Source organism: Centrocercus urophasianus, unplaced genomic scaffold, assembly GCF_019232065.1.
Source record: "Centrocercus urophasianus isolate 14NV4802_14NV808 unplaced genomic scaffold, USGS_Curo_1.0 seq_12, whole genome shotgun sequence".
In the NCBI taxonomy this organism is placed as follows: Eukaryota; Metazoa; Chordata; class Aves; order Galliformes; family Phasianidae; genus Centrocercus; species Centrocercus urophasianus.
In genome coordinates, this window is record NW_024884364.1 from 8,765,110 (window position 1) to 8,792,137 (window position 27,028).

Consider the following 27,028-nt stretch of genomic DNA (forward strand, 5'->3'; position numbering starts at 1 on the left):
TTTAACATTTTTCAGACTGTTTTTACTTGGAGGGCTTTAGTGGGCCTTGGCATTGATCCAATACATATGAACTCCTCCGAGGGTAGAAGACAGTTTGAAATCCTCCCTAAAATTTTTCTTCCCTTTGTTACTATGTTGAAACAAAAAATAGCTTCTTCTTGTTGTTGTTTTTCCTAGTATTCCTGAATTGCTTCACGTGCACAATGCAGTAAAATGTAAAAGAAAATTGTTTTTGGAATTTATGCTACCAATTTTTCTCTGTTAATGACTTTTAGGTCCAGTAAAATTAACAGATGTTTCCTACCAAAGTAGCGTGAAACTAAATTTTAAGTGGTTTTTCTCTTTTAAAAACACAAAGCTAGAGACTGTCAAATAAATGTGTTTTATATACGATCCTAAAGCTCTTATCTGAAGTTAATTAAAAATTAATCTTAGGTGGATATATCGTGGTGGTTTTGTAAATGTGTTTCTGGGGATGAGATTAATTACATCCATTGATGTGAATAATATACAGTCGATATCCATTTTCCTTTCTAAAAGGTTGAAATCAAAGCCATTCTACAACTGGGACTTTGTTTTCCCTAAAAAATCAGTATAGCAGGCAGTTAAAATGGGAACAAAGAAAAACATGAAAACAGCAGTAGAAGGTAACTGCAGTTAGTCAAATAATATATGAAATATCACATAACTTTCTGAAAATCCAGAGGTATTTTCAATAGGCAGAATTCATGATAGGTTATAGGTACAATTCTTCATGGTTCCTCTTTGGATTTTTAATTAAAAATACTATGCAATCATTTGTCAAAATGTGTTTCTTAAAAGCGGAATTATGGCAAAGGAGAACAATAACCATATGGTTATAAAATGGCTTTTTGAATATGGCATTACAATAATGGCTTTGGTACTGTCTTAATTCAAATAACTTAACAACAAAAAATTTTCTGACAAGGGTGAGTTTTTGTTCCAGTGTTGTTGTGGCTGTTAAATTATAAAGCCATATTTCAGTGAATATACTGCTCCGTAGTATATAAACAGAGCTTGAACAGTTTCAGAGATAACATGGATCCAGTTATTCGTGGGCAGGCATCAGGAGGACACTGGATCTCTCCCTCTTAGGTAAAAGGGCTACTAACCTGCAAAAATTAGAGATTCTACACCATCTCCAGACAACCAGTTCCAGTGTTTGAACACTTTTATGGTATTTTTTCCTCTTCTATCTGGATATGGAATTTTCCTTGTTGCTACTTATGTCTGTTGCTATCACTGTGCACCTCTGAGAACAGGCCAGCTCCATCTTCCAGCCCTGTCCTGTAGGCACACAGTTATCAGGTAATTGCAAGATCTCCCCTCCGCCTTCTCTTGTCCAAGCTGAATATGTCCACCTCTCTCAGCCCTATCATATGCAGAATGTTCTTCAGGCCCTGACCATTCAAGACCTCTTTAACTGACTGTCTGGCAGGTCAGTATTGTTGTTGTAACTGGGGGAGCCCAAAACTGGATACAGTACTCAGATGCAGTCTTACAAGAGCCGGATAGAGGTGAAGGATCGCTTCTGTAGCTCTGCTGGCCTCTGGACCTCTTGCTAACATAGTCCAGGATGCCACTGGCTTTCTTCACTGTGACGTGCAGCTTGTCCTCTAGGAACTCTGGTTTCTTTTCTGCAGACTATTTATGAATATCCTCCAGAATATATAGTTGCAATGGGCAATTCCTTTCAGATACAAGAGCTTGCACTTGCTTTTCTTAGGGTCTGGGAGGTTTGTGTCAACTTGTTACTATAGATCATAAAGGTCTCTCTGAATAGCAGCCCTGCCCTCCAGCTGAATTCTGCTTTTGAGATATAATAAAAGAATAGGAAAGCTAGAGAAACACAGTGGGAAAGAAGCATCAGAAGCCTCTCAGGGGAAGAGAACCAGATGGAGATTAGATATCTGCATTTACCTCTAGAAGTTACTCGTAATGGAAAGGAAACATTATAGAAATGCTCGATTGCCTAAGCATTTTTCTGTTGGCACTAAGTTAGTTTAATCTTTGGTCCTACCCTCTTGAAAAAAAAAAAAGGATTTGTGCTGATTTCATAGTATTTGTTGGCACCTTGCCTTATGGTATTGATATTGCATGATACTGTATTTATCTCCCATAACATTTTAGTTATGTATGTGTTTTGATTTGATGACAGGGGCAGTTTTAAGTCACAGTCTAAAATGGAGTCTTTATATACAGTTCTGTTTCCCCCAGAGGAGTTGCCTGGGAACTCTCACAGACTGAAATGTGCAGCACTCTGCAGATGGTCTACTTAAACTCATTTTGTGCTGCACTCTTCTTAGGAGGAGGAAGATTTTGAAAGCCAGGGAGACCATCTGGATTTATCTAATTATTCTTTTTTTTTTTCTTCTGCATTAAAAGTGTGTATTAAGACAAGCCATCCAAACAGTTGCATTGCTAATGGAATGATATTCCTCATTCTTTGGCTCCGTATATTCCATAAATCTTTAAGGCTTTTAGAGCGGATAAACTGTCATAGTTTGTCACCACTTCCATCAGGATGGCGTTCTCTTTGCGAAGTATGTATCCTAGAGCTCTGCATGAGCAATTTGTGGTTAGGGAATGTGGCTCCAGGACAAACTTGTAAGATAGATGAAGCAAATTCAGCCTCTGGCAGCTTTAGGAATCACTGCAAGTTCTCATACCCCTTGCAGAAATCAGCCCTCTCCCAAATCCAGTGTTCTTTTCACATGAGCAAATAAAAACCTTTAGAACAGTTGAATTGAGCTAGGAAAATACCACACACAGTCTTCACAACAAAAAATAATGCAGGAGAAAACCTTTCCGAGTCCACCAGGGAACACTGCTGATTTATGTGTAGGATGTTAATGCACGGCACTATTAAGCCACAAATTATTCAAGGAGCGATTTTTCCAGTACACAACAAATACCACTAATGATTAGTGATCCTAGGAATGTGGTCTCTATAGTGCAGAAAGGATGTTATTGCAGTGATATAACTGCTTCATGTGACCTGCGGTATGAACCTCTGCGTCTGCGGAATGGGAGACAAAGGAGCACATATAGATTACAGCCCATCTTCCATTACGTGCTGTGGGATGTCTCGGTGACTATTACATCCTACAAGCTGACTTAAAACAGCCTCATGTCAGACAGCCTTCATTGACTGCTTTCACTGAGCTGTTGCTAAAAAGGTATCAGCAGGAGAAAAGTATAAAACTTAGTAAACTTGTGTTAAGGAATGCTTCGTAACACCCTGCATGCTTTATGTGAAAAAAGCCTCAGTAAGCACTGAGCTTCAACTTGACCGTCTGTCTACTCTCAACATCTTGACTAGCAACAGTAGTCTTAACGCAATCAGTGAGAGCCATTTAAACAGTTCTTTGAGCAGCTGCGTGGTTGAGGAGGGCTTCTCCTAAGGTGCCCTTCCTGCCATGGTGGTGCAGTGGGTGCAGACACTGCTGGTCAGGAAAGCAGCATCTGCCTCACGGAACTGCTGTGGGATGTGGAGAATGCTTTGAGTGCTTGTTGCCCCCCAAGTAGGCTTTCATGGTTGCCTTGGGCAGCTAGTTCAGTGCAATACTAGCTACTCGCAATTTTGCTTTCTTGATGAAATACTTGAAAGATAGGTTCTTTTTCTTCAAAATACCTAATCGTCTAGATGAGTGTAGCCCTCTATAACCAGCCTCTGATCACACGCTAGGTGTTCCAAGAGCTAGATGAGAAATAGTTGGAATTGCAACGCCCTGAGCCCTCTTGCCTGTTCTCTCTTTCTTAGCGCTGGAATCGTGTTTATAAGCGGAGACCAGCGACTCCAGTTTATTCTTTTCTGTTTGAAACAGCGAAACTCGTGCCTCCACCGAGTTTTCTGAAGCAGTTTTGACTCAAAAGCGAAATGCTCTCGGTCAGATCTTAAGGGAGAATCGAGGAGGCACAAAGAGGGGCGGTGAAACCCGGACCCGTCTCCCGCGGGGCGAATGCGCAGCCCCGCCTCTGAGGAGCCCTCCCGAGGCCGGGGCTCCCGCGTGCCGGGGGCGGGCCACGGGGGCGGCAGGAAGCGGGGCAGCCCCTCAGCCGCCGGGAGCCGCGGCGCGCACCCGGAAGCGCTTGGGCCGCTGGCAGGGGGCGCCTGGCTGCGGTTGGGGGCGTGCGCTCGGTCCGTCGGCGGCCGCGGGGCGCAGGGCAGAGACGCGGCCCGACCCGGCCGCCCCGCAGCCCGCGATGCGCTCGGACCGCCGGCCACGCCGCGGGGCATGGTGAGCCCGGGGCGGCCGCTCCCCGCGGGGACCCGGCAGGCGGCCTCGCTACTCCGCCTCGGCCTCCTCCTCCTGCCGCCGCTGCTGCGGGGCTCCGGAGCACAGAAAGGTGAGCGAGCGGGCGAGTGAGGGAGAGAAGCGGGCCCTGCGTGGCTGCGCGGTCGGGAGCGGGCTACCACCTGTGCTCCGCCACCGGCGCGTGGCCCCGCGTCGCAAAGAAGAGCCCCTTCGCGGGGACGGAGCCCCGTTCCTTCCTCCCTCTCCCAGCGTGCCGGGGCCGCCCAAGGCTGCAGGCCTTCCTCCGGCGGGGGGAACGCGGGGCTGCGGGCACGGCTGCCGCGCTTCAGCTCGGCGGGGGTGAGCAGAGTGGTGCGAGCCGGGGGGCAGAGCGCCGTGCTGGCTGCGAAGATAGACTGAGCGCACCCCAGAGCGGGAAGCCGGTCTAGGGGCGAAAGTGCTGAATCTGTGTTTGGTCGCTGTGGCTTTGTGGGGGGGTGTTTTTTCTTTTTTTTTTTTTTTTTTTTTTTTTGTTCAGAGAAGTCGGAGAGGTTTGTTCTTTGGTGGCATTAATGATCGGGCTTCAACGGATTGAAAATTACAGGGCGAGATGTGGTCACTTCGTGGCAGCGGATCAGAGGATGCCGCAGTAAATGTCACTTTGATCACAGCCTCGGGAGAGAGCGGTGGGAGTGAGTGTTTTGACAGCATCTTGAAGCTCTTCCTTCTGTGAATACAGGGCTTGAGAAATGCTGCAGTTTTCAGCTCCTCTTGCTTTGGCACCGCTCTGGCTTTGGGTTGGGAACTCAGCTCTCTTCAAGTAAATTTCTGCACATCTGAAGGAGAGGTAGAAATATATCTGAAATGTCACAGACGCTGTGTTGAAATACACAGCGGCGGTCAGAAAATGCGTGCAGTATACTGATAAGCACACAACTTATTTCTTGTATGGGAAAAGATTGGAGAAGTGCTCGTAGAGGAAACTACTCCACTGTCTTATCTTGTCATCTTGTTTCCACATATACACATACGAAACTGACACCAGCAAGCATTTGGCATGCTTTTTGTTGTTGTTAACAGAGGAGGAGAAAACCCATTTGTTTTTGAGAAGAAATAGGGCAGTTAGAGCATTGTGTCTTTTGAAGGCTGTATCTGGATGAGTCTGGCAGCAGCGAGGTGTTGGTTTGTGCTGCTGAAGCATCATGCTCGTGAATGTGTGCTCCAAATGCTTCTGCTGACTTGACACTTGTCTGACCTTTTGGTGAGCAGACTGCGTTTGTTATTCTAGGAGAAAACTGAAATAACCAAGGGGAAAAGAAAGAGGTGTAGTTTTCCTTCAGCTCAGGGAGCTGAATTGGCTCAGTGAGTGGTCAGCTGTATGCAAAAGGGTTGGCACCACATAGTAAGAAGTGGGAGCCAGTGGACAGTGGATTTCTAAGCGTGCTGTTTGTGTTGTTTCTTTTGTACTCCTACCCAGAATTTCAATTTAAAGGGTCTGTCTGCTTAATGCTTACAGTTTGCTCAGAAGATTCGCTTCAGAGAAGGAGGGAAATCTGCTCATTGACAAGCTTCATTTTATTTGGTAACCAAAGGTTAAGATCTCTTGTGCTGTTGGATAAAATGGTCTTTATAGTGAGAAAATGTTGGAAATTCTGAGAAAACTCTGCTTGTGACCGACCATTTCCTCATAATATATTATCTTACTACAGAAAAGGCTGGAGAGCCTGTATCTTCAATATTGGTGTCATTCTAATTTGGTTAAAGAGTAGACATAGAAATGAAACTGCTGCCTTTTTCATGAAGAGTCTGCACAAAACTAAATTAGCACATTAAATGTGTGCAGAGTTGTAAGAGAATTACCAGGAAAGTACCCAAAGCTTAGGAAATTCCACAGTTAAAGTTGCCTTTAATCTCTTAGAAGAAATACAGTGAGTTCCTACGTGTTTTGTAGGAGCCCAGGCTGCCTTGGTACGTTAGGGAAGCTGATCCTCTCAACAAACAGCTATTTGTTTTCTTTCTTGCTGTTCAGCAGCTCTAAGCCTTGCACGCTGCAAGGTATGTGGATCCTGTTCTGAAGATGGAATGTTTCCATCTCCTACATGCTTTCCTGGAGAGCTCCTCGTTGGTATCAAGTGATTAAAAAATAACTGTATGTTTTTGGTCAGTGTGAAACTTATTTTGAATGTTTGTCTAGAGTCTTCCTACCCTTCCAATGAGGAAGTCAAAACTAACGTGGAAGAAGTGCGGGTGATACTGCAGTGAATAGATGTTTCACTTAATAGCCCACTGTGTTGTGGGATTAAAGTGTGGTCTGTCATGTTGAAAATGATCTTGTGTAAGAAACTCAGCATTCTTTGGGACAGGCTGCTGAGCAATGGCTCACTGTCTTGGAAAATAAGAGCATTTTGCATGAGGTCTAACACCTTTGGAAACATTGAGAAAAGCTCAAGAGAAAAGTACCTGTACTGTATTTGGTACAGTCTTGTGCATCGGGAACTGCCCAAGTGGCTGCTGTGCAAGTCACCTTGTGTGATTTTGAAAACGCTGTGGTGACACGAGTTCCTGCTTGCTAGGAAGTTGATATTAGAAAGGAACACAAAGCATTTTAGATGTTTTTCATACAGTTAAGTAGCTGAGGAAAAGGAGGCCAGCCCCATTCCTTCTCTCTGCAGATTGTATTTTGAGAAGCAGTGCTCCTAAGAGATGTCCAACTAGTGGCATAAATCCTGTGTGACGTGTTTATTAGTTAGCTTTTTTTGAGGGTGTAGAGATGTTGTAAAACAGCTCAGAGGGAAATGGTTGCTTGCTTGTCTTGCACCCGAATTGAAGGTAAGTGATGTCAGTTATTCTAAAGGTACAGAGATTGTAGGGAACAAGAACTTCATCACGTGTTTGGTAGTCATCTGATTGGTTTCCTAGTGAATATGGGTTTGCATATAAAGCCTTAAGTATCAAATAAACTTTCAGTGCTGAAGTTAATACCCAAGTGATTTGAAGCAGATTTGCTTACCACTTTCTCTTTAAAAGATTAGACTTACAGTGCTTGTTTTTGAATGTGATTGCCATGTTTTTCCAATCTATGAGAATGTTACTGCATAATCAAGCCTCCTACAAGAAAGTAATTCATCACTGTAGCTTAAAAAACATTTGCTACAGCACAGCAGAGAAAAATCCCTTTGAATGTATAGTGTTGAGTTACTGTGATCTGAAACCTCGGGAGGAGTTAATGACTGTGTGCATTGAGCCTAGTGAAAGTTATCCACGGCCTCCTATCTTGCCATGAAGCATCAATGTTCCTGGATTCACTGGCTGTTCTCTGGATCTCCGGCACATACCCTTCCTTTCTCTGCCGTGCCCCTGCCTCACCTCTGGTCCACCAGCCAGCAAGGCAGCCAACAGCTATGGCTTTTACTGTGATCAGTGTGGAGTTGGAAATAAATGTCTGTCCCTTTTGGGGACTAGGAAAACCTTCCAGCTGAAAGGGCGTAATTATGCATCCCAGGTTTTTGCAAAGAGCTCATGGCACGTCAGTGTGAAGCACTACCGCATGACTGTCTGCTGTGTGACAATTGTCATGTGCTGCCTTTCTTACCAGTGCCATTTTCTCCTCTTGCTGTATTCTGCTGGGTAGTGTCTCTTTGCCCTTTGTGTCCGTAGTCCTGGGCTGGGCTCATTTGGGAAGAAGAGGATCACAGCCAAACCCTAAGGAATTATTTCGATTAAAAAGACACCCCCCTCCAAGCTTGTTGGATGGATGATTTATTACCTGTCAAATAAACATTAGAGTAGGTCTTTTATGATGAGGAGAGCAGTGCTCTGTTGAACTATTTACTGTTCACTAATGTTACAGTTTCACTTAAGAATGCAGCATTGTGCAGATGTTATTGTGCAGAATGCTGACTCTTGAGGATTCAGGATTTGTGCCATGTAGGCAGGAGTGCTGAAGCACATCCCCTTTGTCCTTGTGACAAGGCATACAGAAAAGGTTTTCAAGACTGAGGCGTGAAGTTCTGCCAGACCTAGCTGCTGTGTCTGCTGCCTTGAGTTTTCTCATGCTCTCCTTTGCTTCCTGGCATTGTAGCATGGACATTAGGGAGAGGGAACGCCCTACAGAATTGTGTGGAAGAGTGCTCTTCATAAGCAGGAGAGGTGTGAGATTCTATTGAAAGTACGAACCTAAAGATGATGATTACTTCTTCACATTTGAAAAACAAGAACTCAGCAAAACTATTTTTCCTCCGCCGATTACTGAGCCTTATTTGTAGTGGTGAAGTAGATGTGGTAGGCAGAAGGTACACACATGTGCTGTGCAGACCCATGCTGTCTGGGAGGTTGCCATGCAGTGCTGATTCTGTTCAGCACAGCTGATGTCCAGGAGCCTGCTGAGGTACTGCTCCTCCTGAGAGTGTGCTGCCACTGCCATTTTGTGTCCATGCTCTTAGGCTTCTTGTATTCCATCCGGAATGTATTGCATGTTGCTTTGGATTCAAGCAGCACAGTGCGCATAGTTTTTGTATATTCGTGTGTGTGTGTGTGTACAGGACTTCAAAAAAGGAGTATGTGAGTTAGTGTTAAAGCAGTAATGTAAATAAATATTCTTTCAGAAGTCTGTGGGCTGTTACATTGGGCATCTCAAGCCAGTGGCCCTCTGACAGAGTAGTACATCTTTACGAAAGCTATGTTTGTGCTATTGAAAGGAGATGGAGATTGAGATAGGGTGAAATGTTTACTTTATGTTACTTGCATAAGAGAGAAACAAATTGTCTCCTTTTCTGTTGTTCTCCCACATGTTTTTTGCTCTGAGAAGTGATGTGTGAGGTTTTTAATCTGATTGCTGCTGTCCTTTATCAACTGGTCATCAACTAGGGAAGTGCTTCCTAGAATGAATCAGCTTAGCTCAGGCAGTCATCAGTACAAATGCGATTCCTGTTCTAAGTGCTGCTCACCTTTTTGACAAATGTTTCTCTGTTGGTTACTTTTCTATATTTTAAAAGGTTGCAACTTTGTGCTTCACAGTGGGGAAGCGCTCAGTCAGGATTACCAAGAATTGGTTCTGCAGTCAAAGGCTTTTTCTCTCCTCCTGCATTTCCTAGTGATGAGCTTCTTTTAGGTTAATTTATTCAATCAATTATTATTATTTTTAACATTGGTATAGTTGAAATCATTGTGCAAGCATAGGCTGTAGGTTTGTTATTGAGCTGATGTTATGGGGGTGGACAGGTAGCAGTAGTATTAACTGCTTAAAAGGCCACATAGCATAACACTGGGTCTGCAAAACTGTCATCGCTGGCTTTTGCACAGTAATGGGTTACTGCTTGTGAAGCCTGTTCATTAGTGTGATGGCTTTGAGAAACCAGGTTTTTGGTATCTTCATGCTTTCTTTATGATTGTTAAACTCTTTAAAAATTAATGTAAGGCAGACTTAGTTCATACCTTATCTAGCTACTTGTGCTTCACTTTTTTCAGCACATAGATCTTGGAATTATGGGAATCTGACAGTTGGATGCTTGTTGGCATTTCATACAAAATCTCTACTTTTATAATTGTTCTTTCTGTTTGAGTTAGGCAGATTCTTTTTTCAGTGCAAAGACTGGAATGAAAATGACCACAAGCTTTCATTCAGTAAGGCTTAGGCCAGCAAACAGGTGATGTGTGCTGAAACTCAGCCGCTTGGGTGAGACTAGTTGGGCCCTGAAAATCAAGCATGGGTGTTGAGCTTTGTCCATACATAACAGCTTACTCTCTTTCCTAATGCATTTGCATTGAGGCTATGATTTTAGTGGACCTCTATAGATACAAAACTATTGAAATACAGTCACAAAAAAACCATAAAATATCATAGAGTGTGCAAGCCTTTCAAGCCTTTATAAGTTCTTAGCAGCTATAGGTAATTATTTTAACAAGGGAAATCCTTTTGAAGAAAAGGAGTTTGCTAAAAAAGAACATGTCAGCAGGGGCTGAGTGTGAACTTGTCATGTATGCTTACTTTTCATTTTTACTAATGAGAAGAGTCTCCTTGAGCCTGTTTGCTGGTCTGTACAATAGGTGTTTTGGATTTTTCCCTTCTACAACATTACCTCCTTAGAATTATTGAGATCCACTGTTCTTAACATCTCACTGAAAAAAATAAATTTCAGGTTTTTTTGTGCTACTGAAAGGAGATGAAAATTGAGATGGGGATGAATGGATGAATTTTGTTAACATAAATTTCACGTATCTTGTTTGTTTTGAAGGGTAGCAGAATTAGGAAAGTTCCAGTTCTGTAACCACTGTTATGATAGCATACATAGCTGTTGCATTAGTAAATGTTTTTGTGGAAGCTGAATGAAGTTTATGAACTTTGTTGTGTCATTCTTGGCAGTTCCAGTACTGAATAACAGAGAATTCACCCGTATGTTGTAAAGGAGGTATATTATTTAAGAATAAGTTAGAAAAGAGTTGTTTGTCTTTCCCCTCTGAGTGCTTAAAGCATTCTAGTCTCAGAAACAGTCAAGAATTATTCTTCTCAAGACACTTTTAAAGTCTGAAAACTATCTGGAAAGTTAAATTTTATGCAGAATTCTGATTTCTCTCAGTTTAAAATCATACCAACCCAGGTGTGTGCAGTTATGCCATACAAGACATCGTGTTTAAAAGGGCCGTTCTGGTCTGCAATCCTGTGGATCCACCTTTCTGTAAAGTGACCTCTAATTTAAGCTCAGAGAGAGGGTCAAGACAGGCACTTTTTTGTTTGTTTGTTTCTTTTTGATGAATTGTTTCAGGTGGTTTTGTTTGTTGTTTTCTTTTGAGAAGAACTTTGTCTGTCTGTCTGAGAAGAACTTTGTCTGCTTTCTTTACACCAGTTTGTCTTTCATTGGCAGGACTGTATTACGACATCAGTTTTGCTCATTGCAAAAAAAAAAAAAAAAAGACTAATTCTTTTAGTTCAGATTTTTTTTCTGTCCTGTGGATATCTCTGCCTTTGTTTCGTTGTTCACCGAAAGTTTAGGTGTACTGCATATTAACATTCATATAGTCTTTGTAACATAAAAACTCAATTCAGATATGGCAAAATCTGAGAAACGCCTCTTGTTACAAGTCTCCACTTGGTTGTTGAGCTATTGACTGCAACTCTCTGGGTGTGACCATCCTGCCAATTCCTTATCCAGTGAGGGGTCCATCCATCAGATCAATTTTTCTCCAGTTTGGCAATCAGGATGTCATGTGGGACAGTGTCAAGTGCTTTGCACAAGTCCTGGTCGATGAATCACAGAATCACGGAATTGTAGAGGCTGGAAGGGACCTCCAGAGATCATCAAGTCCAGCCCCCTCTACAAAGCAGCCTCCCTACAGCAGGCTGCACAGGTAGGTGTCCAGATTGGTCTTGAATATCTCCAGAGAAGGAGAATCCACAACCCCCCTGTGCAGCCTGTTCCAGTGCTCCGTCACTTTTCACAGTTTTTGTTATACATCATATCTCTACACTGTTAGTTTTATATTGAAGTGGAACTGAAGTGGTGTATTAATTAGACTTGGGGTGTACAGCTGTTCAGACGTAAATATTTTTTTTATAGTCCAGCCCCACAGGCACAAGGCAGATGAAAGTCCCTCAGTATCTTGAATGAAACGGAGGCGAATTGGGAAAGCAGTAGAAACAGAGGATGACTTTTATTGCTGTGATTTCTTGATTACTTCTCAGAACGAGGAGATTTTGCTTCTGAAAGGATAGCTGACTGCAGTGATCCAGCACATATGTGGAATACACTGAGCACTTAGATTGCCAGCAAGGCCACAGTGGTTTTCATAGTTGGCAGCTGTTGTGTTGTCAACAGGATTGTAGCCAGTTAAAGCTTTATCTGGTTAGCTTCATGTTGCGCCAAAATGATGAAGATATGGGAAAGACATTGTACCACGTCCAGTGGGATAGAAGGGAGCCATTGGCACTGAATTTTTCTTTTACAGATTGGTGAGTTCTATGAAACTGGTAAGGTCTGTTATCTGCTAATTGCTATTCATAAGTTGTGTACAGGTGTTGGAATGTGACTCAGTATCATGAAGATGGAAAAAAGAGATAAATGTAATGCGTAAAAGCTTAATTTTCCTCTAATATATGTGAAGATGTCAGATAAAGCATGTTCATTACTGATGTTTTCATGTTTAAAGAGCTGTTTCCAAGCTCTTTAGTTGTATGACAGAAGGAATCCTTTTCTTCCTGCTGAAGCAAAGCCAAAGGGCAGGTTTAAAGTTGGCAGATACCTTTTTCCTGGAGTTTCACACATTAGTGACTTCTTGAGTGCTCGTTATACTGTTTTTTTCATATATATATGAACACACATTGTCATTTTCATACTTATAAAACAGTCACTTGAGCAAGTAAACTTTGCTCTTCCTAAATAATCATCTTATTCAGTAGTACATCAATGTCTATTTGACTTGATTATATTCGTAGACCATCACAGGAATGGAAATATCTTCTTTTTAATGGAAAATGTACAAGGCAAAGTTGGGACCAAGTTACAGTTTAGAACAAATTGTGTATTACATTTCATGATGCTCAGATGGAGCCATTCATGACAGGGAGGCCTTAAATAATCCCCGTTGTAATCTTGAAACTAGCATTGAAAACATGTATTAGAAATTAAGGCAATGCTGTATGTCACCTTCAGAGGCAGAAGGGGATGCTAGTGGTGAGATGTAGATTAGTGGTAGATTGTTTCAGCAATTGGAGTATGAACTTTAATGAGCATTGGAGATTTGTATTTAAAGCCAGTGCTGTTGGTACAGTTGCTGGGCACAAATCATTCCAACTTTTCTTGTGTTTTTTTTCTGAAAGCATCTGGATGCTCCACTGTTGTTGTTCAAGGACGCAAACCGTCAGCTTCCTTCCTGCCATCTTCTGTTGTTCCATGGTGGCCAAACTGGTTTTCCCCTCGCTGTTGTAGCTCCCACTGTTTCCGCTGTGCCTGCTCCCATGCACAGACACCAGTCGACCCATACACACCTGTACTCAGTAAAGGGCAAATAGGGTTGTAACCTGAGTGTAGAACTGCTGTACAGCTTAGCGAGGGTACAGTGAGCACCAGCAGGGCACAAGGTGTGAAACTGCTGCTGTTTGAAGAGGCCAATGTGGTGCTGCAACCACTGGCTATTAGATCAGATTGTGCCACTGTGGACCAGCAGTGGCAGGCTGTGTGCTCATGATCTCCGCTACGAAAACAGGCTGAGGGAGCTGGGCTTGTTCAGCCTGGAGAAAAGAAGGCTGTGAGGTGACCTCATTGCAGCCTTTCAGTACCTAAAGGGAGCCTACAAACAGGAGGGGAATCAACTCTTTGAAAGGGTAGATAACAGCAGGACACGGGGAAATGGTTTTGTTGAGGGAGGGAAGATTTAGGTTGGATGTCAGGAGGAAGTTCTTTACTGTGAGAGTGGTGAGGTGCTGGAACAGGCTGCCCGGAGAGGTTGTGGATGCCCCGTCCCTGGAGGTGTTCGAGGCCAGGTTGGATGGGGCCCTGGGCAGCCTGGTCGGGCATTAAATGGGGAGGTCGGTGGCCCTGCCTGTGGCAGAGGGCTTGGAGATACATGATCCTGAGGTCCCTTCCAATCCTGGCCTTTCTGTGATTCTCTGATCTGATGATGGAAGAGAGAAAAATGTGACAGTTGTGATAATTTAGTATCTGTATTGCTAGTGTGAGTCTAGACCTTTTTACTTCTTTGTTGAAGTATAGAAGACTTCTGAAACTCTGTTCGGGCCAGTCTGGATGAGGCATTTGAATACCTTTAAAGTGATTTGTAGCTTTTTTTGACCTTGCCTAGGCTATTGTGATCCAGTTTTGTGTGACCATCTGTGTGTTCCTTTCTGTTTCCTTTGTCAGCTGTGTTTTGCTGTGTAGCACTCAGAGCATTGAAGCTCAACAGTGTTTATTTTTACAAGCATGTTGGTGCAGATTGCTGAGTAAATGATATGTGTTGGAAAGCTGGCAAGCTGTGTGTGCCAGACAAAAGACAACACACAACATGAACTGTCATTGTTATTCAGTGTGGGCAGCAGATCCTGGAGGGCTTCTGCTGTATGTATCCTTGAATACAGAGCACTGATGGAGTCCTCTTCTAAATCGCTTTTCACCACGGCTAGCCTGCCTTTATCAGCTGCTTTTGCTTGGAGACTATTTAAGCAAATTGTGCCTGTCCCTGGAGACTTGCTCACATCATTTCCCTGACACCAATAAGCAGAAGGTCTGCAGTCTAAGACAGTTGGTGGTATTTTCTCCTTCTTCTGAAGTAGTCAGTTTCATTAGTACGCAGAGGCTGAGGGAGAAAATTGCTTACCTGCTTTGAGGATGTAGTGATTTAAGGTAATTTGTTTTAAATTATTACTGTATTTTGGACGGCAAATATAGAATCACTGAATGGCCTGGATAGAAAAGGACCACAACTATCATGCAGTTTCAACCCCCCTGCTATATGCAGGGTCGCCAACCAGCAGCCCAGGCTGTCCAGAGCCACATCCAGCCTGGCCTTGAATGCCTCCAGGGATGGGGCATCCACAACCTACTTGGGCAACCTGTTCAGTGCGTCACCACCTCTGTGTGGAAAACTTTCTCCTGATATCTAACCTAAACCTACCCTATCTCAGTTTAAAACCATTCCCCCTTGTCCTATCACTATCCCCCTTGTATACAGCCATTCCCCCTCCTGTTTATAAGCTCCCTTCAAGTACTGCAAGGCTGCAGAGAGGTCTCTGCAGAGCCTTTTCTTTTCCAAGCTAAACAATCCCAGTTCCCTCAACCTTCCCTCATAGGAGAGGTGCTCCAGCCCTCTGATCATCTTAGTGGCCGTCCTCTGGACCCGCTCCAGGAGCTCCATGTCCTTCCTGTACTGGGGGCCCCAAGCCTAGATGCAGTGCTGCAGATGGGGCCTCACAGGAGCTGAGCAGAGGGAAACAATCACCTCCCTCGCCCTGCTGCCCCCCCCCTTTTTTGTTGCAGCCCAGAACACAGTTGGCCTTCAGGCTGCAAAGTGTACACTGCTGGCTTATGTCCAGCTTCTCGTCCACCAGAATCTCCAAATCCTTCTCCACAGGGCTCTCAAGGAAATCTTCCCCCAGTTTGTATAAATAACTGGGATTACTCCAACCCAAGTGCAGCACCTTGCATTTGGCCTTATTGAATCTCATTAGGTTTTCATGGGCCCACTTCTCCAGCCTGTGCAAGTCCCTGTGGATGGCTTCCCTTCCTTCCAGTGTATCAACTGCACCATTCAGCTTGGTGTCATCTGCAAACTTGCTGAGGGTGCACTCGATGTCATCATCTATGTCAGTGATGAAGATGTTGAAGAGCACTGGTTCCAGAACCGACACCTGAGGGACACCTCAGAGAAGGCACTGCTGCATTTGCGCCATAAAATAAATGGAGTGGTTACTCTAGGTTAAAACTAAACAGCTCTTTTTATCTCGAGTCCCTAGTCTGGTTTACCACATGGCTGCAGAAATGTTTGCCTCCAGTACCAGAAGGGGTGTGAAAAGAAGTGGCCCAGAGCATTGGACAGACAAGGCTCGCTTTTGTTCACAGCTGCACTAATTTAAGTGCCTTCGAGTGTGACTGAGCGATGGCTTCCTTGCAGAGGTGTGGGGCATTTTATGTTGTGAAACATCTGTAGTGCTCCGACAGTATGTTACTGAGGCAAATTAATGTCATGAAGATGAAGTGGGCTGTGTACTTGTTGGCTTGTTAAAAGAATTAATTCTGACAGAGGAGCATATTCCTTCCTGTAGAACCGACTGCTGTGGATTGTGGTAGAAATACTTTAAAAAAGCTATTTAGAATTTGAGGTACTTAATTCTTTAGTGTTCCTTGTCTGCACTGAGGAAAGCAAAAAGTAGATGCTATGCCAATGATGCTGCTAATGATTAGGGAAATGTGGCGCACAGGAGGTAAGCTGAAGAGGAGAGATGAAGGCTGAAGTAGAGAGAGTTGCATATTTGGAGCTAAAGTGAATGATTTAAATATATATTTTTGCTTATGTGACAAATAGATTTGGTTCTACCATTACTTAGTTAAGAAAGATTTAATTGTATCTTTTATGTAGCCATAAACGTACAGAAAGTCATAGTTTACTTAGGCAGGATCTTCTCAGGAAACCCAGTGGATAGATTGTGTCATAGAATCACAGAATGGTTTGGGTTGGAAGGGACCTTTAAGATCATCTAGTTCCAGCCCCCTGCTAAAGGCAGGGACACCTTCCACTATACCAGGCTGCTCAAAGCTCCATCCAGCCTGGCCTTGAATGCTTCCAGGGAGGGAGCATCCACAGCCTCTCTGGGCAACCTGTTCCAGTGTCTCACCACCCTCACAGTAAAGAATTTCTTTCATACTCTAAATTTGCCCTCTTCCAGTTCAAAACCATTTCCCCTTGTCTTGTCATCTGCAAGGTGGCTGTGCCATGTGTTAAAAATGGAGGTTTTGATCAGTTATGCTTTAATTGTAAACTGTCTGGTGTCTTTATTTTATCCTTCCCTCTTCCCCAAGTAAGGAGTGGGAAAGCATTATCAAGGCCATAAGATTCATTTTTAACATGTTTTGATAGTGAGAAACAAGATTAGTAGTTGTTAGCAGCAGCCGATCTCAAGGGAAAAAAGTTCTGAATAATTATTTTCATAGTTGTTGAAGTAATTTAATCTCTCTAGTGGAGATTAATAGAGTACTTAGCACCCGCTTCTGCATGTATGATAGCCTCTCATTTTTATTAAATCTTACGTTTTCTTCTTATCAAATGCACTCTGGTATGCTTATGTTGGTAGAAATTCTCTATTTTGTTGATATAAAGAACTTGGATATGAGAAATTATGTTAAATCAGCTGCATGACTGCATCAGACATCAGCATGCCATAGCCTAGGGGTCATCTGTAATCCATCAGGATAATTCATTCAGACTGCATTTGGAGGCACCTCTGGAAGAGACAAATGGTTCTGCTGACGACATCAGTCTGCTTTCCTCTACCAGCTCGAGAAGAGGCGCCCGTGTTTCTGACACCACTCAGCAAAGAGCTGAGGTTATTTGTATTTGCTGTGAACCTGCTCCTTGGGGCGCACAGAATCGATGCACATGTGCTGCTGACCTTCCAGCAAGTGTCAGGTGGGATGTGTATGCACAAGTGATGTGGTGAGGAGCTTGCTTAGTTGTGCGACTACACTGTGTCTGTTTTGTGATGGACAGGGCTGAAAGAAAGGACTCATTCAGCTGTGTATTGCGAACTAGTGACAGAATTTGTCATCTCTTGCAAGAGTAATTGATTTAGGGCTTGACATCTGTCTCTTATATGTGCCCAAATGTTCCACACTCATGCACGCAAATTAACAAAAGCAAAAGATTCTGTGGTACTTAATGCCTTTTACATGAAAAACAATCTAATACTACCATGCATGTGGCTGTATTGCAGACAGTTGTGCTTTCTCTTGGAGAAATTGCTGAGTGTTGCCGGTTCGTTACGTGACAAAAGATGTAAGTGTGTCTCCAGGGATGATTGGGGGTGTTTATACAACTTCAGTAGAAGCGATCAAGCACCGCTTGTATAGAGGAGCTCAAGAATTTCCCTTATAGAACTAATAAAATAAGGAGAGGTTTCATTGTTTCACTATTTCACTGGGAATTAATTTGTAGAGATTTTCAAATAGCTCCTGAATGATGAATCTGCCCTTGGTGTGCTGTGTATTGCATGCCAGACGTGCATTGATAATCTTTAGCTTCTTCAGGCATGAAGTGTGTGGCACTTCTGCTCTCACTAACCAAAGTGAAATACGTACCAGAATGAGGTCTAAAAGACCCAGTTGACATTTCTTACAGATGTGTCTTTAAAAGATAAGTCTCAATGCTGTTTAAAACTTGCAATGTTTTAGTTGCACTCAGATTGCTACTGTGATTTCTTGTTTGAAAGGTGACTTCATTAGGATAGCTCAATAATATTTTCAGTCTACAATATGCCTTTAGAAAGAAACCAGGATTAAATGATACACAACATGTAGTATTTCAGCTACCTCTAGAACAATTGTGCGTTAAAATAATAGCAGTTTAGGAAAGTAAAATACAGATGTGTTGTTTGTTTGCTTTCCTAAAGGGAGGTGTAAATGAAGTAGAATGTAATTTATCAGCTACCCAAATGGGAATAGTGTTTGTCGTGAGGCAGAACAAAGTGTTTTATAACACCATGCTAAAGTTAGACTTGAGAAAAATGTGGCTGAGTAACAGCTCTACAGATAGAACTTTAGATTTTACTGGAGCAGATAGTCCATTTACCTTTTCAAAAAGAAGATGCATCATTCCAATTCAAGACTGTTGGCAAGAAAGCTTCCATCTGTTTGTAATTCTGCATGTAACCACAGCACTTCAGATTTTGGAACGTACAGCTATCTCTCTAAGTGCTCGGATTATGAAAAAAGAAAGCAAACCCACAACATTTTGTCACTGAGAATTAGGTGCTTTTGTGAGCAGATTAATCAGAGTTAAGTTCAACTGAATTGTTTTTTCCCCCATGCTGCTTCAGTGCATGGGTCCTGCCGTTCTGTTCAGTCTGGCATGAAATCCTTTCATGCAAAGGATTCTTAAATTTAGTTGAGAATCTTCAGTATCTGCACATTTTTTGTCCCTAAAATGTGGCTTATGTTTTTATGTTTAGTGAAGAAGTGGAAATCATAGAATCGCTGAATGGCCTGGATAGAAAAGGACCACAATGACCATCTGGTTTCACCCCGCCTGCTATGTGCAGGGTCGCCAACCAGCAGACCAGGCTGCCCAGAGCCACATCCAGCCTGGCCTTGAATGCCTCCAGGGATGGGGCATCCACAGCCTCCTTGGGCAACCTGTTCAGTGCGTCACCACCTCTGTGTGGAAAACTTCCTCCTGATATCTAACCTAAACCTACCCTATCTCAGTTTAAAACCATTCCCCCTTGTCCTATCACTACCCCCCTTGTACACAGCCATTCCCCCTCCTGTTTATAAGCTCCCTTCAAGTACTGCAAGGCTGCAGAGAGGTCTCCACAGAGCCTTCTCTTCTCCAAGCTAAACAATCCCAGTTCCCTCAACCTTTCCTCATAGCAGAGGAAATGTGTAAAAAGAATCAGTTTTTGCCTGTCACTTTTAACTACTAAGCAGCACAAAGTATATTGATAGCTGCTGTGACAGTTCTGTTGGCCCATGTTGTCAGATGCCAGTGGTTGTGGTATATCAGTAGAGGTGGATCCTTCTTAATGGTATTCCTTTACACGTTGTTGCTGTGTGGCAGATGGCAGCAGGGGGGCACTCTGATAAAATGGTATTTGACTTGGAAATGTGTGTGAAGCAAAGGGTGTCACTGAATTCCTTCAAGAATTAGTTTAACAGCATTAAACTTGTTTTACAGTAGAAAACAATGCATTAAATATTGGATGATGTTCAGACTTAGCTGTTATTTTCAGTAGTGTTTGCTGTCCCTTGTCTTTCCCCTTCTGTTCTTTCTCATTGCGTTATGAATGTAATAACATAGAATTAATGTGCTCATGTTTTACTGATGTGTTTCTCCCTCCATTTTTAGAACCAGTTTTCTTCTGTATATAGGTGTTGAGGGAATGAAATAGCAGGGATATGTTCTGTACTGTCAGAGCCATTTTTTACATCATTAAGGATAAACTTCTATCTAGTTGAGGAAGTTGTAGAACCTCTCTGATCACTAATGATGAGAAATTAAGTGGTAGCTAACATAAATTCTGTTGTATTTTGACACGCTTGCTGCACCATCTGTGTGTGACTTTGAGTGGTTTTGCAGTGTGATTGGTGAGGTTAAAAAAAAAAAACAACAATCACCACCACCAACAAAGTGTTTTCTGCAGGTGAAGACAGTAGTAATTGAATCACCAGTGAACCCAGTAAAGGTAAATGTGATGTAGCTAACTATTTATATTCTTTTGTAGGTGATGGATGTGGACACACCATTCTGGGTCCTGAAAGTGGAACTCTTGCTTCAATAAACTACCCACAGACCTCTCCCAATAGCACAGTCTGTGAATGGGAAATTCGTGTAAAGCCTGGGCAGCGAATTCAGCTCAAATTTGGTGATTTAGATATTGATGACTCAGATTCTTGTCATTCCAGTTACTTGAGAGTTCACAATGGGATTGGCCCCACCAGGACAGAGATAGGTAAGTTATTTTCAGCTATTGTCATGTATAGGGCTTGGAAGATAGTTTTAGTACTTTTGTAACTCTTAGTTTCACCTTCCCAGCCTCCACTGTGCATATAATAATCACAAGTTTTATGGTATTTCAGTTATTTTTACTGCTCTTGAAAGCTGTTGTACTTCAATTGCTTATTGGACGTGATGAGACCTTGCCTGATACATGCATGCAACACTTTGTACAGTGCAGATTTTGACACCTAGGAGAAGTGGTGAAAAGAAGGAAGTGTTTGTTATGTACAAGAATCTTTAAGAAGGCAAAGGAAGGAATTTTAGGAATTCTGTAGTCAAAGTTGTATTTTTACTGAGTTTCATGCCAAGGAAACTCTGCAAAACATAATGGAGTGCTGCCTGTACCTCACCAACTTTAGCAGCATCTCTGGTGATGAGCTCGTTTCACCACTGCTGCTCAGCCGATGAGGTTTCTGGAAGGCCAGAGTATTCTTAATTATTCTGACATGGTCTCAATTTTGTTTACTGTATTATAAAGTGTATGTATATGTCTGTTCTGACTCCATTCCTAGATGCTAAAAATGCCCTGAAAACATGATGAATTTCTACAATAGCAAAGCATCTTATATTTTGTCCATGCATACTGATAGATGCTAAATGCAACACAGATCCTGTAATAGTTTGTGATCTTCAGACTCTTGAAGGAAACTCCATTATAATTTTCCTTTTTCTCAGACATTTCCCAGTAGCTTGCAGAGTGGCAAGAGACTGCGAGATCATTGCAAGCAGTGAAGGAGTTGCAAAATTCTGAGCATTGTTTTTAAAAAGAAAAAAAAAAAAAAAAAAAGGCAAAGTGAAGTATATACATACATACATACATTACCTGAAATGCCTGCTTTCTTGTACTGAAGTAGTTCTTTTTTGAGCTCTTCATCTTGGTGTTATTAAAAGATGTCAAGCTTCAATAACTTATGATTTAAATGTCTTCCATTTTCTGATGGTAAGGAATCTGTAGTTCACTTTGTACTTTTTATGATTTCATGACTGTAAAGCAGTTACTTTTCAGATAGCAGTGTGAAATTATTATCCACATCAAAGGTATTTGTAGGATTTTAAGGTCCTTGATTCTTCATAAAACTGGAATTATCATTTTTCCTTTACTAACATTGTCATTGTTATTGTGCAGATTCATTTACTTTTCCCTTCTTTGTCTAGAGATTTACTTCACCAGGATTGCTTTAGTGCAACTCATGTCGAGTCTTTTTATAAGACAGCTAGGGGGATGTTAGCTTTGTTAACCCTCTTTTCCAACTGTTACCTAGTTAAGCATGTGCGAAAATAAATATGTGCTTGGAGCTGCGGAGCCAGGCTTGGTCTGAAATAGAAAGAACTGAAGTCCTTAAATGGCAAGGAACGTCCAGTTCTGATAAGTCTATTACTCACTTGTACAAGTGACTTAATGGGTTGGAGTAAATTTTCTACTTCATTTGTTTCTCTTGACTTTCGGCTGTTTCCAGCTGGTGTAGTAGCAAAGTATGTCGAGCAAATGTGTGTGGTGTTCTGCTCCTAATAAATGAAATCACGGAACAAACGATGATCTTAACAGTAGCAGATGCAGATGGTGCTATTTCTTAAATGTTTGTATCTGGAGCAGCAAACAGTGAGATTAAACAGTGATCTGAATTTGTTTGGATGAAATTATCTTCTGAATTTGTCCTTTTTTTTTTTTTTTTTTTTTTAAATTCAGCATTGCTGCTGTGTTCTAATGCTGAAACATAAAACCTGGAATTCAGTGAATTCACCTACTTTAACTCCAAATTGCTTTAAAAGTTGGCTGATCAGATTTCAAATTGAATTGTTACTGGGTTAGTTCATTGATAAGCAGAGAAGGCATCTTATGAAGCTCTTAAGGATTAGTTCTCAGTCCAAGCCTTTTGAATACTTATCAGTAAATCAAAAGAAGCGTTGAATCCTCGGTGTTAAATTTATCTCTCTTTCAAGTAAGATCTGGAGGTGTTTTGTATTAGATTTCATTGCAATCCAGCCAATAGACGTTTACAGACAAGTATATTTATTTAATGTATTTGATGTAAGGTCAGATCTATTGGAGCAGAGAATGTAAGCTACTGTGGAGACTCACCTCTTGCTGTAGTCTTGTTCAAAAGTGCTTTGGTTCCTTCAGGCACGCAGACAGGTAGTTTTCTGTGCATAGAATTGACAGTCATCACTGTAGTCGTGTTTTGTCCATTTCTGGCACTTTTTAAAAATACTTTGCTAAAAATCTGGAAGGAAACCAAAGAAGAGCTAGGAAAATGATTTAGGGACTCAAAAGTGTGTCTTGCAATGAATCATATGGTGCATCTGTCCTACAGTTTGTCACAGGCTGTATCTCCATGGTACGAGCAGCACCAGCTAGTTTACCCAAGCTATATTTATGTGTCCTGCTGTGTGTACTTGCCCAAAGAAGAGGTTAAATGGTGTCTTGTGGACAGCCTGACCTACTCTGAGAGGAGTTTCATGCTGGTCAGTGGTGTAAAAAGAGCCAGAGGCTGAAAATGAATTTTAAAAAAATAGGAGAAAAAAATGAGAAAAGTAGTAGTTGGGGAAAATGCTGCAATTCATCATCATGAATTCAGTTAGTAATTGAAACTAGATTGAGGGCAAAGTGCAGGGTCTGTGTGGAGCCGTGGTAAAAGGAAACTTATTTTTTCATAACTTTTGCCACTGACCAGCTTAAATAGTAAGAATTGGAATAAGGTTATATCTGTATAATTTTATATATTTCATTAAAGTATCACAAAATCTATTTTCTGGTTTTGTCCCAAAATACCCATGCTTTGTATGGAAAAAATAGAATAAACAAAATCTAGATGCCTCTGATGAATGATAGGAATTTGTATTTCTAATTTAAATTGTGCTTGAGAGTGCAGTTCACTTCTTAAAGGAATTTGGCACATTACCTTAGTTCAGAACTGTTTCTGCAAGGCAGTGTTATTCTGCTCCATCTTGAAAAGGAAGCCTGGCTTTGGTGTTTTGTTTTTGTTTTTTTGTTTTTTGCTATTTTACAAGATGACAACCTAAATATAATGAAAACGAATGAATGAATGGTAAATTGAAACATGCAGAGCCATCTGCTATTGGTGGTTGTCCACACACAGTCTTAAATAGGGTTGTGTTTGGCTTATAATATTGATTGTTTAAGAGAGCCTATGGAGCAGAACATTTTCGTAACTGTCTAATGAACTGTTAGCAGTTTAGTGAAGTTTCACATAGTAGAATTGGAGAATTCCATGTTGATTTGACTCTCATAGCCATTCATCCAGGTAATTTCAAGTCATTTGGTAGTAATTCTTAACTTAATAGGCAGATATTATCAATATCTGATGACTCCAGCTTCTCAGTTTAAAATGTGCTAATTATAGTCAGTTTGGATGGCAGGAAAAATACCCAGATGCAGAACAAGCCTAATCTGGTTTGAGGTTTTGGTTGTTTTTGTGTTTGTTTGTTGTTTTGTTTTGTTTTGTTTTTGTCCTGCCGAGATAGCTGCAGTACCTGCCTTAGGTGTTACAGGAGCAGCAAAAGAAGAAATGGGCCAATTGCAGGTTTATATTAGTAGAACTCAGATATGCTTGTATGTTGATGCTGAATTGCAGTGAATCATGCCTGCTGTTGTCACAAAAGTAAGAAAAGCAACTGACAGAAAGCATGAGATAATCAGCAGGGAAGAAACACTCCAACAGCTGAGGAAAGAGAAGGGCTTTTTTCCTCATCTCCTTCTGTACGTGATTCTTGTTGCCCCATCTTTCTCATCTTGGAAGAATGGGCTGGATACATATGGCTGGAGGTGAATGGGATGTGTTACATTTATCTCTAAGTGTTAGGGATACCAGTGTCTCTCATCTATTGGCAGTGTCAAAGTAAATATACTTTGGTATTTGCTTTAAACAGACACTGACCACATTCATTCCTATCAACTGCCTGTGTTTGGTTTTGAATATACACCAGATGCATCGTGAGCGTATAGTGGAAATGAAAAAAGATACTTGTTACTGAAGTTGGTTTGGGTCCATGACTCTTTTCCCCTTCTTTCCCTAGGAAAGTACTGTGGATTTGGCTTTCAAATGGATGGTTTAATAACTTCAAGAAGCAATGAAGTCACAGTGCAGTTCATGAGTGGGGTACACACTTCAGGGCGTGGATTTCTTGCAGCTTACTCAACCACTGACAAATCAGGTATTTGTAAAATCCTCATAATTGTTCTGTGCTGGTAAAGTTAGAGTGGTCTAGTGAAACCGCAGACCGGTTTTATTACCCACATTCTTACAAACTGACTTCTAAAAATAATGACTTATGATGCAGTCTTCCTGATATCTCTGCATAGGAAATTAAACTGTTATTATTTAAGTTACTGTAGTTTAAAAAGGAGGAAAAAAAAGGAGAAGAAAAAAAGGGTTATCAAACCTTACACTCAGTAAAGCAAGAATCACAGTTATCTGTTATGAATGAAAAAGCTACTCTGGATAAAGGATTAAATGCATTTTTTCCAGCCATAATCAAGATGACTGATAACTTTGAAATGTTTTCTTATCTAACTGTATATATTCTATGCACGCCCACCTCATGGCAAAATTTATTTCACTCATAATTTCCTTCACTTCCTCAATTCTCTCTGTGACTGCTAACTAGTTTTCAGTGTGTTTTTTTTTTTCCTTGCTTTGTTTTTCTTGCTGGTTTGTTTTGCTTTGTTTTGTTTTTCCTTGTGTTTTTTATTCTTTTTTTCTCTAGCCTCAAAAAGAGGCTGCTGTGTTTTGCATCTACTTCCACTCACTGTGGAGGTGAGTGACATACATTGTCCGAAAGGAGACAAGAATTAACCAGGAACTGCTTTTCAAGGCACAGAGCTCAGGAAGATACTTCCTAGGTGTAGTTCTAAAAAGAGCAGATGAAGAAGTTTCATTTTAGAAATGTTGTGGATATTCTGATGCTTTTCTCTGTTTTGGATTGTTTGTGCTCACACACTGCACAGAAACATAAAATTTGAAAGAAGTCGTGGATCCCAGTTACGTGTCACTGTAAGATTTCCTGTGCTGCCTGCTTTCAGTATTGTTGGACTGTTACATGCTGAAAACACAGACCTGGTTATCTGGCTTACTAATGTAATTTTCTCTGTTTCAATTTGCTTTTGTGAAAAGAGTGCATGTTTATGTCTCCTATGTAGATTCTCTGAAGCATAGCTACAAATTAAGATGCAGAAAAAAAAACCCAAAAAACAAAAAAAGCCATATGTTTGTAGTGCTTCTCTTCATGTCTCTGTAAGTCTCAATGTACTTCCCAGTTACTCAAGACAAATTACGAGGTCCTGCATAAGACTGACTGGAAGAAAATTATGTACACTTTAAAAAGCATGCTCAAACCAGATGTCTTTATCACCCTCTTGACCCAGCATTTTTTCTTTCCAGACCTAATTACCTGTTTGGACAATGCAAGTCATTTTTCTGAACCAGAATTCAAGTAAGATTGCTCTTACCTCTTCTTCTCCCACTCCCCTTCTTGGTCATTTTGGTGTTTCTGTTTCACTCTATAACTTACACCTGATACAGCTTGAAAACTGGGGTTTGAGGACTTGAGCAATGAAAAGACTGGGGAGAGAGCTGAATAATGTTCACATTTGCATTTGTTCTTGATCCCCTCTCTCCTGTTTCTTTTTTTATCTTGCATACCATACACAGGAAGAACCTCATTAATTTGTGCTAACACACATAAGCCAATATTACATTCCCATAGAAAAAAAATACCACTTTTATAAATATACATTACAGCACATATACGTTTTAAATACTGAAATTCACATTGAAGTTATCAAAGGAGCACTAAACTCTGGAATAGGTGAAAAATTACAAACCCATTTCACAGCCTGATGTGAGTTAACGAGGTTCTATAGAGATATAAAATGCTTTTCTTTCTGATGGAGGAAATGCATCATTTCTCTGTTTTGTCCCCCATTTCTGTCTAAAGCAACATCAGTGTTAAAAGCTGTAGATTATCATGAGGTATGTAAGCTTTCCTTTTGGAGATCTTAAGCACTGAAGTTGTGAAACCTGCATTCCTCATTCATTTTCCCAAGTTCCAAAATCATAGGCTGTAGTTTTATTCAATATGTGCTTAGGTCTCCAAATCCCATTGTTTTCATGGCACCTGCAAAATTGCTTCAACTTTTGTTGAGTTGATATTTTACCCAAGTTGGTTGTTAAATCTTGGCTAAAACATAGGCTTGCATGAGATGTGCAGATGTCTTTCCCTTCTTTCCAGGAGCTAGTGATGCGAGCTGAATATTTGACCTGTTCTTTCTTTTTGAATGGTCAAAGCATTGCCAGGAGCTATTGCTAAGTACCATTATTTTTTAGGTATAAATTTAAACGTGCAAAACAAATAGATATGCAGTCTCTAGTTTATAAAATATAATGTATACTGCTACCTACGAGGCTTTCAATTTATGGAAACCATGAAATATTTATATCAATTTTATTATATTCAGACCAGAACTCAGTTACAGCTGAGACAGTTTTATGTTTTTGTCTGGTTTCTTATGTCTTTGATTAGGATATATCCTTACGTAGTGGTAGAAGTGATAACAG

At 41.3% G+C, this 27,028-nt stretch overlaps 1 protein-coding gene across 1 annotated transcript in view; it reads left to right on the forward strand.

Moving 5' to 3' along the window:
* The first annotated feature begins 4,259 nt into the window (after positions 1–4,259).
* Positions 4,260–27,028, forward strand: part of DCBLD2 (discoidin, CUB and LCCL domain containing 2) — a 42,386-nt gene continuing 19,617 nt past the window's right edge. The window contains exons 1-4 of the mRNA XM_042809993.1: positions 4,260–4,371; positions 20,179–20,406; positions 24,489–24,626; positions 25,853–25,904. Coding sequence (XP_042665927.1) covers positions 4,260–4,371; positions 20,179–20,406; positions 24,489–24,626; positions 25,853–25,904 — 530 coding nt within the window. The remainder of the gene's footprint in view (positions 4,372–20,178; positions 20,407–24,488; positions 24,627–25,852; positions 25,905–27,028) is intronic.